General features: G+C 38.7%; 1 protein-coding gene and 3 non-coding genes across 4 annotated transcripts; all 4 read right to left on the bottom strand.

Annotated features, from left to right (window-relative positions):
• Positions 1–156: 156 nt before the first annotated feature.
• On the bottom strand, positions 157–19,167 carry cct6a.L (chaperonin containing TCP1 subunit 6A L homeolog). The gene is made up of 14 exons (XM_018246934.2): positions 18,473–19,167; positions 15,984–16,047; positions 14,966–15,100; positions 9,904–10,077; positions 9,657–9,760; positions 7,336–7,446; positions 6,080–6,239; positions 5,069–5,151; positions 4,512–4,608; positions 4,198–4,345; positions 3,917–4,050; positions 2,722–2,824; positions 1,511–1,583; positions 157–480 (listed from the first exon to the last, which is right to left on the bottom strand). Exons 1-14 carry the CDS (start codon positions 18,607–18,609, stop codon positions 408–410), a joined length of 1,596 nt encoding a protein of 531 aa, XP_018102423.1. The 5' UTR covers positions 18,610–19,167; the 3' UTR covers positions 157–407.
• LOC121400253 lies at positions 2,535–2,668 on the bottom strand. The gene has a single exon (XR_005965660.1). It is a non-coding gene; the product is annotated as a small nucleolar RNA SNORA22 (small nucleolar RNA).
• Positions 5,922–6,053, bottom strand: LOC121400254. Its single transcript, XR_005965661.1, has one exon. It is a non-coding gene; the product is annotated as a small nucleolar RNA SNORA22 (small nucleolar RNA).
• On the bottom strand, positions 15,391–15,529 carry LOC121400250. The gene has a single exon (XR_005965657.1). It is a non-coding gene; the product is annotated as a small nucleolar RNA SNORA15 (small nucleolar RNA).
• Positions 19,168–20,401: the final 1,234 nt, after the last annotated feature.

Genomic DNA, 20,401 nt, shown 5'->3' on the forward strand with positions numbered 1-20,401 from the left:
ACAATTCTATTGGGTTTATAATTGTATAGAAGACCCAAGGCATGCAAATTACAGAAAGACCCCTTATCCAAAAATTCCCAGGTTCCGAGCATTCTGGACAACAGATCACATACCAGTATATCCAGGAAAAAAAAAAAAAGAACAGTAAATGCTAAGTGAAGAGCAAAGTTTTTAATTATGTACAAAGACAGAAGGGTTCAGCTTGTACATTTCAGTGCCATAAAAAATGAATAAATAAATGTTGAACGTTTTCAATAGGTGCTATCGTTTTACAGCTGTGGGATTAGATTTTACAGAAAGTTTATTAAGCAACTTCAGCAAATCAGTGGGAGCAAAGAGCAAATGATATCAGATTTGAATAAACTTTCTAATTGAACCGTAAGAAAAGTGTCACAACATGGCTATATTCATCCTTTTAGAGAAGACATTCCTGCTCTCATAATCTCATCCACCAACAGGATATTGCTTGCAATCACAGTGCTAAAAGAAAAAAAAAAAAAAGTTAGGAAAGTTAGCATGAGCACAAAACTTTACAAAAATAATTTGTGTGACAACGATTTACTAAGAGAAAAATACCTTATAGCAGGGATATATATATATATATATAGATAGATAGAGAGAGATACAGTAGAGATAGATATATAGATAGATAGAGAGAGAGAGAGATATATAGAGATAGATTCACTGCCTTAAAATTCAACTCAAATTATTACTATGAGTCGGAACATAAGTGATATTATATAATACATATTCTTATGAATGAGTCAGCCATACGTTTGCTATGCCAAGATAAAATGTATAGGCTTCTGTAGATGGGTAAATCCAGGGCCACCATCAGGACTAGGGGGCCCCCGCTGCTGTCAGGAAGCTGCAGAATAGTGTGGGGAGGGCGGAACTTCTTCTACACGTCTTTCCCCTCCCCAGCATGTAAACTATTGGTACTTTCCCTAGAGCCGCATGGTGATTGGATAAGTCTATCCAATCCCTGTGTAGATCTACCGGGACTACTAAGTGCTATAGCTCCGCCCACCCTACCCAATTCTGCAGCTCACTGAGAGAGAGGGGGACTTAATGTTTTTGTTGTTTTTTTTTTTAGTTTATTGAACCCCTGGCCACCAATGATTTTTTTTAAATTATATTCTACGGGTCCCCCTTATGGGGTCTCTGTCATCACCCTTTTTTTTTAATTTATTGGGGGTCCCTGACCACTAATGAATTTTTTTTTTTAACTTGTAGGGGGGCCCTGACCACAAATGTTTTTTTGGGGGGTGGGGTTTGGGGGCCCAGAAAATTTTGCCGTACGGGGACCCAAGATTTCTGATGGCGGCCCTGGGTAAATCTGTACAACTTTCATTTTCAAACTACACTAGTATAATGCACAGTAATACACAGTATAATGTTCCTTTAAAATAATGTTCCTTTAAAATTAGGAGCCCTTACAAAAAAATGTTCTAACATCCAAGAAGTGAAAAACTCAGAACAGCAAGAAAGGCATTGGTATCAAGATTACCAGGAATGAAGCAGCTGCTTCTTGACACTGTAGTTATCCCAAATTCCTGCCTCGGATGAAATCATTGGTTCACCTAGAAATGCAAAAAGAGTCAATCTTTCTGAGAATAGTAAAAACTGAAAAGGATAACTGAAAGGCAGATTATAGTGCATGAGAAGGTTCTCTTTCATTCAGGTCATTGTATATCTATGGTGATAAGTCAAATTGTGAAAGCTACTTGGATGAGAAAAAAATAAATAAAGCAAGTTCAGTTGAATTGGCTTTTCTCTTCCCTAGATTGGGGAACACAGACCCCAATGGTGTCTGTGTCCCCCAATGTAGGACAAGAGAAAAGGATTTAACGGTAAGTACAAAAATGTGTTTATTACTATTTTAATTTGCAGAAAAGTTGATTTTTTGGTGCTTGAATAGTCACCCCTAGCCAAATAACTTAGCATATCAAATTCTGCTAGAATTGTACCACTGCTGAACAGCCACTAAGGAAAGCTGAACAAGGACTCTGGGAGCATTCTGCAGTACCTGGACCAGCCAGTAGGACTAACTTAATTTTGCCATCCACCTATGTGATCAAATGAATATCCAACAGATTGATCATTGTCAAATATGGCACTATTTGCGCTATGTGGCCAGCTATTGATAAACAGAATGCAAAAGCCAAGTTCAAGAGTGTTAACTATAGAAACAATACAGCTTACAAATTTACTTTTTGCAATAAAACAATATATAAGAAAAATGCTTAAATATGTATTTTTTAATCTGGATAGGATGTTGACCCTGCCTTCTTACTATATGCCTAATGTATATTATAACTTACTTAAACATTGTAATATTGATGCACTACAAATACATAATGCTAGGAAAAACAAATACACAACTGTTACACAATATAATCATCTAGGAGGAAATCATGGTTTAGCTATAGGTTTTCTTGTGGCCTATAGGACAATGATTTTACACAGAACATACCTGCCTCTATATTAGTAAAAAAGGCAAGAGACAAACTTGAGTGTTAGTTATAAGACAGCATTGTACTGTACTTCTGAATACGTTTAGAAGGAAAAGCCATCTTCCAACGCAGAGGAAAAAGTACATAGATTCATTTAGCACAGATTTAAGACCAAGGGAGCTACAAAGCACACTTGGGTGTTCTCTATGCCATTAGCATCCATTTAGGTTTTTGTTGCTGTACAGTTCATTCAGTATATACATACCAGTGTTTAAATCAACACCAATGAGCTGGCCTGATTCTGCAAATTCTGTCTGAAGTTTTACAAGGGTCTCCTGAGGGTCATAACCAGAGTTTTGGGCAAGCACCTTTATATAGTAGAGACAAAAAGAAAAATGTACAAATGAATGCACTTTCTGGGTGGCAAGAAAAGATACAAATAGATTTTTTTTATATTTCTCTGCCACATACTATATTTTGAACAAGGTTCCCCACCCACACACTCCCTGCATGGCAGTAAAAATAACATTTGAGGTGATTTTCTGTTTTGGGTACACCTTAAGTGTACAGTTTGCATGCAGAGGTGTATAAATGGGGATAACAGTGGTAAAGCCGATTGTTTGGCATACAGAATGAGGAAGACATCTTAGAAAGATGATCGTTCCAAAAGGTCAGTTTGTAGACTGCATGCAACTACACACTAGAACCAGGCAGGAACATCATTTTTTACCATTATTGTTTTAGCCTTATAGTCAGAAGAACTATACACAAACATTTAAAGGGGAACTCCAGCTTCCAAACCAAAATTTGATAAAGAGGCCCACATAACACAGAAACCCCCAATATACACATCACAGTTACCAAGTTTCTTCAAAAAGTATGAATAAACGCCATTTTCTATACTGAAATACAGCTCTCTCTTTTCTGCATCATTTGAAATTCTGGCAGGGAAGGAGGGACTGAACACTGCTCACTCCACAGCTTACAGAACAGCAGGCAGAAACTACATAACCCATAATGCATTGCACTGTGATGTTGTGTTCCTTATTGAAATCAGGTGTGCAGGGAATTGTGGGGTTTGGAGGATACAGGCTAAGGACAGCTGGCTGCTGATACAAAGTAACAGTAGTCAGCCAGCTCAGCAAAATAGTCAGATAGATCAGCAGGAGAGCAGGGGGCTAGGCTTAGGGAATTGTTTCAAACCATTAAAAATCATGAAAAGTCTGCATATTTTTTAATGGATGTTTATTGCAAAGTTGCTTGAAATTATGTTTACTTTTTGAAAAGCCTAAGTTATGTTTGTGACTGACCTGCTAACTATCCAAGGGAGAGAAGTCCTTGGCCTTATCAAGAGACCAGCCAAACATTATTCCAACAGCAGTCCATGCAAACAAGAACCTTTACTGCAAGAACAATTATCTAATTATTATCAAACAAAAAAAATTCTGCTCCAACTATACCTTGGGAATGATCAGGAGTGCATCAGCAAAAGCCTGAACACCAAGTTGGGCACGTCCTTTCACACTAGGCTTGTGTTTCACAAGAGCATTAGCGATTGCTACTTCCAATGCACCTGCACCTGGAACCACAGCACCTTTCCAGACAATTAAAGAGAGAGTATTAAAGAAAGTTGACTTGGGCTTCAGAAAACATTCAACTTTTTTTGTCTAGATTTATTAGCCAGAATAAGAGTATCAGGTTTATACCAACAGCCCCCCAAATACAATATGAGATAACTTACCATCTTCAATTGCATTCTTTACAGCTCGAAGTCCATCCCTTATTGCATCTTTAATTTGTGTTATTGTGTGCTTATTTGGCCCCTTGATTAATAGTGTCACAGAACGTGGGTTCTCACACTGTTCTATAAAAGTGAATTTTTCTTCCCCCTAGAAGAGAATTAAAGAAAAAAAACATGGAAAATCTAAAACAATAAAGCCACACTTCTACAAAGACCATGCCTTCATTATCATTTCCTAAGCAACCCCTTTGCCAGTGGAGTTTAAGTATATTACTGCAACAACAATCAAAGGATTTTGTATGATCAGAACCTACCAGTGTGTATTCATAGACAAGACCCGCATGTCCTAAGCATTCAGGTGTGAGATCATCCACAGAATTCATGGCATTGCCACCACAAGCCAAAGTCAGTCTGTTAAAAGGACCAAGATTGAGTCATTGAAATTGGTCTTACATTCCCAAAATAAAAGCACAATTGGGAAGAGAATGTAGAGTTTGTTCAGCCAAGTAAAGTTAAAGGAAAATTAATTTAAAAACAATCATTTTGAACTCAAGCACTTATCTGCAACAAAACCAATAGTGACAATTGTATAACTGCTTGGGAAAAAAAAAAGGATGATGCATTCATTAAAAGTTGGAAAAAGCTCTTCAATGTATTTGTTTCTAGAGAATCCAGAAAGACCGTACCTAAAGCGGAAGCCTGCAATTAGAGCATACGATTCTGCCTAAATTATTTTAAAACACCACTCTCAAGCCAAATCAAAAGCAGTGGGGGTAGTCGACTATTGTTAAAAATAATTAACTGCTTGGGGGAATATACCAACAAATGAAGGCATTAAACAAATGTTGACTTTTTACTACTTTTTGCTAACCTTTCCATATTTCTTCTCTTTGCTCTACGAAGTGCCACAATCCCTTCTTTGGCAAGGGCATCCAAGGAAAATGGGTCAATTCCCTAAAACAAATAAACGCCATTTCTTGCAAATATTTTTCTACAACAAACACAAGATCACATATTAAAATCGCATAGAGGAGAAACTCAAAGCTTACCCTACAAATTACCCTCTTCTGGCATATTGAAAAAAAATATATATATTTTCACATTGTGTCCCAAAGACCAGCCTCATCTGTTGGTGTAATTTTGGAGCCAACCACAATTAAGCGAGTGGGCGTTGGTTGAACGTGTGGGGCGATGTTGAGATAGGACTGTGCGTAATTGGGGCAGAAGTTCATTGATCACAGATAGGAGGAAGCAGAACTGCCCCTGACAAATACGTGTCACAGTCATAACATTGTACTCAAAATTTGGCAAACGTTTCAAGCAGGTGGCATCTTAACGGAACAAATTATTTGTCACATGCAATATTACAATCCTTGTGCATAATTCAGCACTGACTCTGCTCGAGTAATGTTTTAGGCTGCTGGATTTACAGTGCTAACAATAAGTAACAGGAACAGTTATTGGCAATGGGCTGGAGCCAAAGATAATGGCAGAAATGAAGGGGGCAAAGCATTAAACAAGAGAACTGCAAATATCAGAATTATTAAATGCATTTGCATCTGCAGGCAAACACACAGCTTAATATATAAGCCAGCAGCTGTGCTTAACATCAGATAAAAAAAAAAAGGGAAACAAAAACCAATACTGCATCACCTGCTGTAGCCCTAAATTAAACACATGCAAACAGAATAATTTCTGCATGATCCGCTTTAGGATATAAATCAGATTGTACTGTGCTTCTGAATACGTGCAAGAGAATAAAATCTCTTACCGCAGAGGAAAAAGGACAGACATCTATTTAGCACAGTCTTAAGGCCAAGGGAGCTAAAAAGCACACTTGGGTGTTCTCTGTGCATTTAAAATATTGTCAGAGTAACCTTACCTTTTGATTTATCACAATGAAACCTTTGCCAGTATCTCCACACACTTTCTGCTTCAGGGCTATGATTTTATTTACCCTCTCTTCAATAAACTTTCTCTCCGCTTTAACCAGCTTTTCACGTTCATCTGCACTTTTGTAAAAGAACCCAGAATTCACTTCTCTGTGAAAATAAAACGTAATTTGTCAATAAACAAAATGTGTTCATTTCAAAATAAAATTAAATACAAGGCCTGAGGTTACTAGAACTGTTTAAATGCCAGGGATCGATTTGTGCTCCAATGTGATTTTTTTTGTTTATAAATTTGCAATTAGACATTAAAGGGATACCGTCATTGGAAAAATGTTTTTGTTTTTTTTCAAAATGCATCAGTTAATAGTGCTGCTCCAGCAGAATTCTGCACTGAAATCCTTTTCTCAAATGAGCAGATTTGTTTATATTTAATTTTGAAATCTGACATGAGGCTAGACATATTGTCAGTTTCCCAGCTGCCCCCAGACTTGTGCTCTGATGAACTTCAGTCACTATTTACTGCTTCCCCCCCGCCAGCAGCCTAGCAATAGATTAATGGGAAAGTAAACAGAAAACAGCTCCCTGGAACAGCACTCAATAGTAAAATCCAGGTCCCATTGCAACACATTCATTTACATTGAGTAGGAGCAGTAGCCTGCCAGAAAGCAGTTCCATCCTAAAGTGCTGGCTTTTCCGGAAAGCACATGACCAGGAAAAATGACCGGAGATGGCTGCCTCCACATCAATATTACAACTAAAAAAAACACACTTCCTGGTTCAGGATTGAAATTTTATATTGTAGAGTGAATTATTTGCAGTAGAACATTGTAATTTAGAAATAAAAACATCATAAAAATCATGACAGACTCCCTTTAAACTGCTAATTAGTTCATTTGAGGTACTTATCCTCAAAACCAGGCATGACGATAAATAAAATGAACCTCAAGATGCAAATACGGTCTCACAATCAGCCTGCTTTCTGGTGCTGAACACATCAAATTTTTTTTTCAGTTTCACAGGAGAACTAAACCCATCTTGTAAGCATAGGGATCCTACAAAGTCTCCCCCTCTCCCCCATAAATGGGCAGAAAAGGAACAATAGTGTTAACATAACCGATTGCAGAACATAAATTTGCATACAGGGAGCCCATTAGTCCTAGGCTTGCACTGTATAAGCTCCTGGCCAGCTCTCAAGTGCCTCAGACATGAAGTGATGCAGCCAGACATAGGGCTAGAATATACATACGTTTTTTCATATTCCAGAGACACATTGCAGGTGAGGATAAAAGCATCTTCAACACGCTTCTTCATGTCTGGATGACGACCTCCATGATCTAAAACAAGCCCTCTTATCAGCCTGCAGTGGAAAAAAAAATTGCTTTAGTGTCTTCCACAGTTAGAAAAATATATTACAGAAAGTGTGTGTATTAAAAAAGTATTGATTACAAAAAAATAATCATTCCCCCCACCCACTAAATAAGTCTGTTCGTGTACAAAATGTAAAGCAAGCTATAGACCGAAGAAGGGGGTATTAATAATGATGGGAGTGTTCTATCCATGTAACCCCAGAATGCTTTAGAGAGATAGGAGGGGGGAATCAAGTTAGAAAAAAAAAAAATGCTTTGACTCATTTATAATACAATATTTGCATTCTGCAAGAAAAAACGGCAGATATCAAGCACAGGTGTAAATTTTCCCCATTAACTCAATTCATTGCCTGTAGAAAGGAGCTTGCAATTATGTATTGGCATATGGGTCATTTTCTCCTCTGGCATTTATACACAAGTTGAGAAAAGCCAATCTGCTTCCTGAATGCGTGCGCCGACGGTATAGGACCACCCCATCGGCAAGCAAACAGCAGATCTTGGATGTGCATTTTGCCTGCAAAACCCATTGTGTGTGCGGAGGGGCTGATCCTGTGTTTGAGCAAATGCAGCATGTCGGCTTTTCTATGCTAGCTCTTCTGCTATTAGTCTAAAGGCAAAGTAACACTGTCTAAAGGCAAAGTAACACTGTATCTCTTTCATTAGGGGTATTGCCTTGGGAGTACTTTTCATTTATTTTTTTCAGTTCAACCTATGCATTCTAATTCTGCCAGAATTTGTGTAATTTCACCTCAAATAGAAAGGAGAAGGAAAGGCTAAAATTAAGTAAGCTTTATCAGAAAGGTCTATTTAAATACACCAGTAAACACTCAAAGTAGTGCTGCTCTGAGTCCTCTTGTCAAAAGAAACAGCATTTTTTTTTCTTCCTGTTTTCAGCATAAACCTCCAGGACATGGCATCCACATGCCCAGTTTGCTCCTCTCTTCCTCCCACCCCCCCTCCTGCTGTAATCTGAGCCCAAAGCTATGAGAAAGCAGGGAGAGATCCAGGCAGGAAGCAATGTCACCCCAAGCTAATATGGCAGCTGTATCCTAAACAAGCAGAGAGAGCTTCTAGAGCAGTTTACTCAGGTATGATAAAGCATTCTGCAGAATAAATAAAGTGTTATAGCTTGCACTATTGTGGCTAATCTATTGGCAAAAAACGGCCTCTGTAGCTTTCCTTCTTTAAGTTAGTGATTTTTATAAAATATCATAGAAGCACTTCCAAATCTTGCATATATTATAGCTTGTAATTTAAATCAAACATCATTAGGTACAAGGATAAAGCATAATAAATATAACAGTTTGATGCCCAATACACACAGGATTACTATTTCTGGTACTAGAGGCACCAAAATGAAAATGTTTTTTACAGGCCAGGGGCCACTTATTCCACCCCCTGCTCTTGCCCGTGTGTGTGTGTGGGGGGGTATTGATGAAATGACAGGGGAGTAGAAGGGCAGCTCCCAGACCTTCTATAGACTGTAAAATTTATATATGTGGCCATTTACTGCCCAGGTTGCAGTTTGTGGCAGTTGAGTGGTCAATACACGCGTTTGCAAACATGAAGAAAAAGCACTATAATAAGTGTGCACTCAGCAGAACTGTGGGAGGCAACATTATGATGCCACCATCGACAGCACTAAGACATTTTCTGTAGCATGGTGTCTGACTGCAAGAATCACAGCAAGATTAAGCAGAATTCAGCCATGCGCAGCTTCTGAAACTCATTCACCAAAATTTCATGAACAAGGCAGCATCTGTCTCCTGCTTCTTGCCACCACAAACAGAAAACTTGTACATTCCATGAGACAGTGATTTAATATACCTTAAGGTGGCCATAGATACACCGATAATACTGTAAGAAATGAATTTTCGTGTGATATTTGTTGCGTGTATGGAGGGAAACGAGCTGATTGATATCGGCAGATGGCTTGGATATTGGTTGGCTTGTCGATCGGGCTGGCCGGAAAATTTTGATCAGTCTGGACATCAGTTAGTGCTGAATTGTCAGATACAGGCAGAATTCTATGGTTTCTATCTGTATATCTAACTATTCAGCTCTACACCCGTGTATTGAAACAAAAGTTCTTTTCCAGGAAAGATAACATCTATGGCCACCTTAACAAATAGGTATACTACAGCATAAACTGGTAGACAAGATAAATCGCAGCCTCTGAAAGACAAAAGGTTGTACTCACGTAGTATCACTTTCTGTTTTGTGTTTCATCTCCATAACTTCAACCATGTACAAATCTATAGGTTCATTTGGTTGTCGAATAGCCAAAACAGAGTCCACAACAGCCTGACCAAGAAATAAAATAAAACCACATTAATAACAGGAAAAAAATAATGCACTAAAATTGATCAGAGTGAAAGAAAATACAAATACGTGGGCTAGTTTTTGTTTCCGAAAACAAAAACAGCAACACAAATCAAGCTACTTACTTCGGTTAAAATGTCTGCTAACCCAGCATGAACCTTGGTGCGAAGTGAAGTCCTTGCCACATTAATTAGGGTCTCCCTGTCCATTTCTTTGGACACTTTTATTTCCTCCAAAACTTCAAGTGCTTTGGCCTTTGCTGCTTCAAAACCTTCAGTCACTATTCTTGGGTGAAGACCCTAGTGAAAAAACCAAACATTCAAAATAAAGTGTATTTTGAAACATACACAAAGTACGCCAATATAAAATTGTCTAAACCCCTCCAAATAAGATCAAGGGCTATTTAACAGAAACAGATCTGCCAACACTAGATGATCAGGTAGCCACAGATTTAGACACAGACATCACGCAATCAGAGGTTGAAGCAGCCATTGCAGCCTTCCCAGCGGGAAAAACACCAGGGACTGACGGCCTACCAATAGAATGGTACAAGCAACATGTCAAACTTATAGCCCCGATCCTGGTAAAAATGTATAATTAGGTGAAAAATGGGAAGCCCCTCCCAGACTATGAGGGAAACACTGACAATCTTAATCCCGAAATCTGGTAAGGACCCCCTAGACTGCTCATCATACAGACCAATCGCACTGATCAATGCGGATGCCAAGATATTGGCAAAAGTATTGGCATTGAGACTGGCCCCACATTTATCAGACATAATCTCGGCAGATCAAACTGTCTTTATGCCAGGCCGCTCTACAGATATCAATATAAGGAGACGGTTTACTAATATTGCAATACAACATGACAATGCCGGAACTAGAGTAATAGCCTCATTGGATAATGAAAAGGCTTTTGATTCTGTGGAATGGGAATACTTATGGGCCACAATGGAAAGGGTGGGTATACGTTCAACATATATTAAATGGGTACGAGCGCTATATCACAACCCAATAGCTAGAATAAGAACTAACATGAATGTATCAAAGGCAGTTCCAATAAAAAGGGGAACGAGACAGGGCTGCCCCCTCTCGCCTGTTATTTGAAATAGCAATGGAACCGCTGGCTTGTCGGGTCAGAACTGCACCAGCCGTAAGGAGTCTAACCATTGGAAAAATGAGCAAAACTATCTCAATGTACGCAGATGACACACTTCTGTATTTACCTAACTCTGATCAGGCTCTCACACATGCTCTTTATTGATAGCCATACCGGCTATTCGGGGCTTAGAATAAACTGGTCGAAATCAGTTTTATTTCCCATAGACAAGCTCCCAGACAATCACCCACAACAATCGCTAGGCTTAAGATGGGTAGATAAATTCAAATACTTAGGTATTTGGATCCATGTAAACCTAGAAAAATACAGCGAGTTGAATATACTTCCTCTTATTAAACTTAGAGAAAAAAAAAGGATTTATGGGCCAATTTACCACTCTCACTAATTGGAAGAATAAAACTGTTTAAAATGGTAATAATCCCAAAACTAACATACATTTTTAGACAATCACCAATAGGGATTAAAAAGTCTATCTTTGCAACAATAAAGTCCCTAATGATATCCATATTTTGGAACAAACTTTCCCCTAGACTAGTCCTCACGACGCTGCAACTTCCCACCTCCCAAGGAGGGCTAGCTGCCCCAAACCCCTATCTATATTATATGGCGGCACAATTGGCCACTTCACCCAAATCAAATGAAGCAATATCTCTGGAAGCACAGGTCCTAGGCTCATACGAAGAACTTAAAAATATTTTATATAGGGGTAAAACCTACTCCGCTAAGATCACCCCATTGATGAAGGCTACAATTAAAGTGTGGAAAACAGCCCTACAATTTTATCCAGAGGCAGAACATCACTGCTCAGAGTATACCCCCTTGTGGTGTAATCCTCAACTAATGCATCTTAAGCAAGTCCCAGATCCACAACACTGGGCACAATATAACAAAGTACATTGTGGATATTATAGCTGGAGGCAAATTGTTAACATTTCAGGAGCTGAAAGAGAAATTCTCTCCCAAACAAATTCCTATTTAGATTTCTACAATTAAGACATGCTTTTAATTCTCAATTCCTGACCCAATGTATAGACACCACCTCGAAATAGCTTAGAACAAGTAGTGCACAATAAAGAGTTGGCCAAACCTTTATCGCAATTCTATAAGAAATTGATTCAACAGTGCAAATCCACTTTAAAAAAGGTGTTAAGCAAATGGTAACAAGATATCCCTGACTTAACAACTGAAAATTGGGATGAGACCTTGGATATGCTTTATGAGGGGATAATAAGCGCTAAAGATAAAATGACACAATTAAACTACCTACACCGGACATACCTTACGCCCCAGAGACTGCATAAAATGCACTCAAATGTTAGCCCGGTGTGCCCTAGATGCGCTTTTTCACCTGCAGGCTTCTTTCACATGGTATAGGACTGCCTTCCATACGAAAGTTCTGGGAAGCAATTATACATCAGATTCATGGGAAAACGGATATTCCTTTACCAAAAGAGCCTAAGGTATTATTGCTTAACCAACTAGAGGATGTGGTCCCTGTACGAGCTCAGAGGACTCTGGTGTCAATACTTTGTATGTTTGCAAAAAAGGCTGTTGCAATGAGGTGGAAATCGCAGTATGGCCCGACACAAAAAGATTGGGAACAATTAATTGATGAATCCATAGCTCTCTACAAGCTCACTTATATGAGATGGGGATGGCCGGAAAAATTTAGCAAAATATGGGATTTGTGGGTGGACACAGAACCATATGTAAATCCCCCCCCTGAAGGCTTAACTCATCTCACCTAGCTATATTTTTAAAGGTTAATTGTAAATGGTAATAAAAAAAAAATGTCTATATCTAGGTCTGATTCTGATCGACGCAAGGCATTTAAATTTAATCTATTGGAATGACAACACCAAGCCGGTTTTTCTCTCTTTACCTTGTTTTTCTTTATTTAATTGCCGACATTGTATCCTTTTACATTTGTTCAACGCTTATGATATACCTTTTGTATACAAGGATATGTCTGTAACTTTCTATGCAATCTTATGGTTTAATAAAAAAAAATTGTCTAAAGGTGGCCATACACTGGCAGATTAAAGCCGCCATAACGGTCCTTTAGACTGATTTGACAGCTTCTCTGCCCGTGTAGGGGCGTCCGACGGGTCTCCCCGATCGATATCTGGCCAAAAATCGGCCTGATATTGATCGGACAGATTTGATTTTTCCTGTGATCAAGGACTGCATACATAGTTGATGATGTCCTACGATCCGTCGGAGCCCATTTCCTTCATATAACCCGATCGCTCGTGTCCTAGGGCCAAACGTTCGTATTAACACGATATCACCCTGCCGTTGGTGGGAAAAAATAAACGCTTGTTTGGCAACCATCGCCAAACGAGCAGATCTTATCTATATGGCTACCTTTACTTAGTAGACATCAATACTTAATATCAATATTTAAACAGGTCATAATCTTAATTTGGAGCTTTCATATGTGAAATACACATGATTTAAAAGAATACTGGCACCTTCTACAAAAACACTAAAGGGCCATGGCAAACAGGGAGATTTGTCGCCTGCTGTTAAATCTACTCTACTGGGGGAAAATGCTCCTGAAAATGTGCACTCAGCAGAACTGTGGGAGACAACATTATGATGCCACCATCAACAGCACTAAGACATTTTCTGTAGCATGGTGTCTGACTGAAAGAATCACTGCAAGATTAAAGGAAAACTATACCCCCCAAACAATGTAGGTCTCTATTAAAAGATACTGAGTAAAACAGCTCATGTGTAAAACCCTGCTTCATGTAAATGAACCATTATCATAATAATATACTTTTTTTAGTAGTATGTGCCATTGGGTAATCATAAATAGAAAATTGCCATTTTAAAAAATAAGTGCCGCCCCCTGAGATCGTAAGATTCACTGTGCACACATACAAACCACATGTAAGGTCACATGAGCCAATTAACAGACAGAGTTCTGCCTTTTGCTTCAACACTTCTTCCTGTTACAGTTAGTGTTGTAGTATTTCTGTCAGGTGATCTCTAAGGCAGCACAGATAGAGTCACAAAATGATGGTTCAAGGCAAGAGATGTAAAAGGGCAATATTTATGTAAATATATATTCCAGTTTGGTAAGATTCTTTAATATGTCATTCAATTTGATATAAACTATCTGTTGCTTAAGTATTCATTTTGGGTATATAGTTTTCCTTTAAGCAGAATTCAGCCATGCGCAGTTATAGACTTCACACTTTTCTAAAAACCCATACACTGTAGCTCACTCATTCACCAAAATTTAATGAACAAGGCAACATGTCTCCTGCTTCTTGCCATCATTTATGTGTATGTTAGATGTAAATTTTGAAGTGCTTTACAATAATTCAACAAGCAAGGGTTACAGAATAAAAATAGTATCAGAGGGGCCTTTTAACAAGAGCTTACAGTTGAAAGCCTTGTACAAATCTCTAATTTTCACTTTACCACAAGCAGAAAACTTAAGAATTTAAATTCCATGAGACAGCTATTTTATATACCTTAAGATCGCCATAGACGTGGCAAATGGGGAGATTGACGACTGCTGTTAAATCTACTCTACCGCGGGTGAAAAATGCTCCTGAAAATACACAACACTTTCCAAAATCAGTGAAGTTTCCTTCTGAAGCAACAAATCTTCCTATCTGCCATCATCCTAATCCTGAAGGACCAAATTTGACATCTTTTATCACTCTGTGTATGACCACCTGGCTATAATCTGTGTATCTATGACAGAAAATATATAAGCCATCCACTACAATTTGGGTGCATTTTGATAACCAAGATAGGTAAAAACAAAGCATCTAGTAAAACGCATTATGGGTATGCATTTCATAAACATTCCCCATATATTACTACTTTCCTTGTTCCTTTGTTATTTATATAAACACAGTGAGATTTACCCATAAACAGAAAGCTATTCCGAAGGTGCGTGCTTCTTTCACTTTAAAGGCTAATGCAAAACACAAATATTCACTCTACCCTAGCAGGCTAAAGCTATGTATATTTTACCACATACTAGGTCCTAATTTTGGATTCATTATATAAAATAAATATTTGCGTGAAAACATGAATTCATACCTCAGAGATGTAAAGGTCTGCCTGCTTCAGTAGCTCTCCGATGATCAGAACATTTGATGTGGTTCCATCTCCAGTAATGTCATCTTGTGCTGTAGCTACTTTAGCAATCAATGAGGCTGTTGGATGTTGAATTTGCTAAAAAGTAATTAATTGCGGTGTTATGAATCTATTTTACAAACATTTATCACAGTAATGGGCATTATATTAAAACGTATACTGCAACATACGGATACAAACAGGAATATAATGTCAGAGAGCCCTGTCTAAAAAAAAAAAAAAAAAAGTCTATAATCTGAGTAGCACTGCGCTAGGTGTTTCCTCTCCAGATATTTGGCTGAACCATGAGATCTTATCTTTAGCATGATTTAGCAATTATTGTAATATAATAAATTCACCTGGCCCCTACCTAAAACGTTGAGATTATAAATTGTATTCAGTTGTAATTCTAATGACACCCAGTAAAACCTGGTTGCATCAGGAAAAAAAGGTACAAAAGAAATTTAATTTTGCATGGTGTCTGACTGCAATGGCTACTGCAAAAGCTAATGCAGAATTCATCCATGCCACCAGCATTAATAATAAAGAAATTCATTATTGCTATCAGTTCTTTGCCACACTTCACACACTGTATTATTGTAAACGTATGGGTCCTGGGGTTTTCCAGATAACAGATCTTTCCGTAGTTTATATAATAAGGATTCATTATATCTTAGTTTGGATCAAGTACAAGTGACTTATTATTACAGAGAAAAGGGAACTAATTTTTAAAAATTTGGATTATATGATTAAAATGGAGTCTATGGGAGAAGGCCTATCCATAATTCAGGGCTTTCCATATAACAGGTTTCCATATAACGGATCCCATACCTGTATTAGGTAAACACAAACATCAATATAATGGAAAGACAGTTTTTAAAACGTTAACGCAAATTTGGAGAATCTAGCAGATCAAGTTACTATGGGATGAATCGGATATTGTCTGACCCACAGAAACAAATGCATTGCTTGGTACACTCACCATTTCATGAAGCAAGACATTGCCATCTTTGGTAAGCTTGATGTCTCCAGCACCAGAAACAAGCCTGTGGAAAGCAGGCAATGACAAGATAATGAACTGCTAAACCTCAAACAAAACATACCAAAACCCCATCTACAAAGCCTAACTACATTTTAAAATATTTACTCAGTAAACGGCTATACTATGAAACGAAATAGATTTGCTATTATTTAAGGGGTTTTAAAAAACTAAATGGAGTGCTGTATTCATATTTACATTTCTTTATATAAATAGTGCTGTGCAGCTCACAGTTAAAAGTAGCATTTACCTAAAGAGTAAACTTTGTTGCTGAACATCTGAAATTTTGCAGACTTCCTGATTAAGGCTCTGGTAAACCAAGATGCTTTCACTTGTTACAAAGTAAATTTTTGATGAACTTCCCTTCGAGGTCTCAGCAACTCAAACATTTGAAATAAGCATTTTAAAATCTGCCCGGACTTCTGCAGTTTATGGTTAAATTCCATCACTTAAATCCTATGTTTTAATTCGTTTTAGCTGAACTTCCCTTTAAAGGTCGCAAACATTTGAAATAAACATTTTTAAAGACTGCCTGACTTCTGCTGTCTACGGTTAGCTTCCTTCATTAACTCTTTTGCTAATTAATCCTCTTATGACACACAAAGGCATCATAGATCTTTCTAGTAAAATTAGATTGTGACAAGATTAACGCAGACGTATTAATTTAAACTAAGTTTTAAAAAATGCTCTGGCAGTGGTTATTTTTTTACAGGCCTCTATATCCATCCAGTTTAAGCTTAACTTATGGATGTAGTCTTCATTTAAATTAAAGGGGTTGTTCACCTTTAAACTAACTTTTAGTATAATGTAGAGCAGTGATCCCCAACCAGTAGCTCGCGAGCAACATGTTGCTCACCAACCCCTTGGATGTTGCTCCCAGTGGCCTCAAAGCAGGTGCTTATTTTTGAATTCCGGAATTGGAGGCAAGTTTTGGTTGTATAAAAACCATGTGTACTGCCAAACAGAGTCTCCTGTAGGTTTCCAGTCCATATAGAGGCTACCAAACAGCCAATCACAGCCCTTTTTTGGCACTCCCATGAACTTTTTCGTGCTTGTGTTGCTCTCCAAGTCTTTTTACATTTAAATGTGGCTCACGAGTAAAAAAGGTTGGGGACCCCTGATGTAGAGAGTGATAGTCAATTTGCGATCGGTTTTCATTTTTTATTATTTAATTTTTGATTTATTTAGCTTCAGCAGCTCTTCAATTTGCTTTTTAAGCAATCTGGTAGCTACGGTCCAAATTACATTAGCATCCATGCATTAATTTGAATAAGAGACTGGAATATGAATAGAAGGCCCGAGTAATTAAAATTGTCAATACATGTGTAGCCTTACAGAGCATTTGCTTTTTAAAAGGGGTCAGCGACGCCCATTGAAAGCTGCAAAGAGTCAGAAGAAAAAGGTGAATAACCATAAAACTATAAAAAATAAATAATGAAAACCAATTGAAAAGTTGTTTAGAATTGGCCCTTCTATAACATACTAAAAGTTAACTTGAAGGTGAACCACCGCTTTAAACTACACAGAACTGACAATTCATTGGCCAAATATTATAGGATACATCTGAAAAGTCAGAAAATTGTATAAGGTTGAGGGGAATGAAGAAACTGCGAGTGGCTCACAACACATCAGAAAGACATCCCTTCTCTAAACTATAGATCCACACATGTTTTATGAAAATGCATCAACACACGGTGTATGTTTACACATTATACTTGGTGGATCTACACCCAGTATATATAAAAAGCTAAAAATGTATTATAGCTGTGGCCAGAAAGGGGGAAACTTTCCATGCAGACCCACAGTGATGGCTGCAATACTTTTGCCCTGAAAAACCAAACGACTCTGGTCTTGTATCTCTGCTAAAGCAAAACGAATGCTTTTTTTAAAGGCAGACAAAGACTACTACAGTAAAGATCTATCCAGAAGTTGTAAAGAGAACGGGCATTCGCTGAAAAGTACTAGCAGGTACTAGAAAGTACTAGCAAAAAAAATCAGGGCAGATATAAGGATAACCATACAATTTCTGTAACCTGGTTCAGCAATAACCTGGATGCAACCACCCCACAACTAAGGATACTGGCTCTGAGTTATATTACTAGCCATGTGCTTATTTTGTTCTGAAGAAACAAGATCTTGAGTGTGTTCCCAAGAAAAGAAAATCACTGGAGAAGAATTATATGTGATACAATTGTGTGTGTGTGGGGGGGGGGATCCCTCTGTAGGACTTTCTTGGGGTGATTGAACATTAAGGCCCTGGCCTACTTTAGAATGGTGATTACATTGGTTGAAAGATAGAAGCAACTAGTAGAAGCGATAAAGCAGATATTAATATCATGGGTTTTAAGGATTGCATCACAAACTAACAGTATCGGTATTACTCTCACAACCCCAGTCACAGCCCATGTGCCACCATGATAAGTCTCGCTCACATTTTCATGGTGCCTTTAGGCCCGAGGTTGGTCCGCAGCACGTCTTGGAGCCCCCGTGCCGCACTGATGTTCACCGACAGCGCCGCCTGAGCTCGAGCCACCTCGGCTTTCGGATTGAGGGCTTTGATAGCGGACATAGTGTTGACGGCAAAGAAAGGCCCGGAAACCGAATCCGAAGTAATTGAGACAATGAATCACGTAGCCGCTACCAGATTTCCCCACCACGCCGCTCCCGAGAAGAAAAGGGGCTGGAATTCCAGAACAATCTAACGTGCTACGTCGGCACGGAACGCCCAACAAAGAACCTAATTGGCTCAACCACCTGCTCCTGCAAATTTATTGGGCAACACATTCGAAATCTCGCGTGATTTCTGTGACAGCGTTCAAACTGCCGAAGGGAAGTGGCGGTAGTGCAACCCGGGCAATAAGCGATTGGAGTTACATTGGATATGTAATAGCTGCATTATTTCTGCTAGATAGCTTGTCTTTTATCTCACACCGACATGGGACGTGTAACCCTTATTACTTTACATTTAGCCTGAGAAAAACACAGAACGTGATCTATATCAATAAACGCTGCTCAATTGTGAAGACTGATGTTTTTAATGGCAAAATCCCAGTGGGCAATTTCATTGAATTGCTTGTGGGCAATGCTGAGAGCCGGTGTTAGGCCGGGTGCCCCAGCCAATCCAGCCGGTCACTTAGGCCCCTGCCGCAGCAGTGCGCAACACCGGTAGCGGCTATTTTAGGAAAGGACCTGACTTCACGGTCATGTGATCCTACCATGTGACGGCTCCACTGCGGCTTACCTATTCATGAGCGTCAAATTCAAACATGGGAAAGTGGTTATGGGTTCTAGTGGCGGGCTGTGGACTCTTCACAGGACCTGCAACTAAATTCCCAGGGTTACCAACTAGTATTGTAGGTTTAGTACGGGTTACAACCTCTACCTCAGGTTTTGGGCCAGTTCATTGTGTAGCTGGATGTTTGTAGGGATTGAAGGGATCACTGGGCCTCTGAATTTCTGTGGGGTGAGGGGGGATCACAGTGAATTATTGTCAGCTAGACTCTATTCAATATTTACACACCCAAATGCAGCTACAATATTGTTGTTGGAGCTGGGTTTTATTTTTACCATTACTCTGGCACAATTACAGTGCAAAAATGGCAAGATAAAAATGAAAGGCAAGACATACTGACAAAGCTATAGTAATATTATATTCATTCACCATAAACAGCTTTGCTTTTCTGCCATGCACTGAAAGTCTCCCTTAATGGAGAATAATGTAATGGACAACTTGGGAACAATAAATTGTATAGAAACTGTTGCCTTGGTGTTTCATGAGCTGACGGAAAATGTGAGCGAACAGTCAAGTAATAGAACATGGGATAACGTTCATGAGAGGGACTTCTAGTGGTGTAACTAGATGTTACTGGGCCCCACAGCAAATTATTTTTCAGGCCCTCAAAATGTCTAGAGATTGACATATTTTACCAACATTTATTGAAATTGTATACGAATTAGGGCCTCATGGGGCCCCTATACCTCCTGGGGCCCCCAGCAGCCGCAGGGTCTGCTTCCTCTATAGTTACGCCCCTGGGGACTTCTATTTAAAGGGGTTGTTCACCTTCAAACAAATAGTTGGTTTCAGATAGATCACCAGAAATAACGACTTTTTCCAATGACTTTCTATTTTCTATGTGTGACGGTTTTTCTAATATTGAAGTGTAAAGTGTAATTTCTCTCCTTCTGAAGCAGCTCTGGGAGGGGGGGTCGCCAATCCTGTAAACTGTTGTAAATGGATACATTTAGTTGATACATTTCTTATCTTTGTCCCTGCTGAGCAGAATCTCTGGGTTTCATTACAGGCAGCTGTTAGACTTGATACAATTGTTGCTAATACTCCAGAGATGCTGCTGAGAAATGGA

Source organism: Xenopus laevis, chromosome 2L, assembly GCF_017654675.1.
Source record: "Xenopus laevis strain J_2021 chromosome 2L, Xenopus_laevis_v10.1, whole genome shotgun sequence".
In the NCBI taxonomy this organism is placed as follows: Eukaryota; Metazoa; Chordata; class Amphibia; order Anura; family Pipidae; genus Xenopus; species Xenopus laevis.

Excerpts from the sequence above, each read along its gene's own strand:
- cct6a.L (XM_018246934.2), bottom strand. The coding sequence starts at position 18,609 with ATGTCCGCTATCAAAGCCCTCAATCCGAAAGCCGAGGTGGCTCGAGCT. Across the intron at positions 9,761-9,903 it reads TAGCAGACATTTTAACCGAA|GCTGTTGTGGACTCTGTTTT; the intron begins GTAAGTAGCTTG and ends TTTCTTGGTCAG. Across the intron at positions 5,152-6,079 it reads TCATTGTGATAAATCAAAAG|GGAATTGACCCATTTTCCTT; the intron begins GTAAGGTTACTC and ends TATTTGTTTTAG.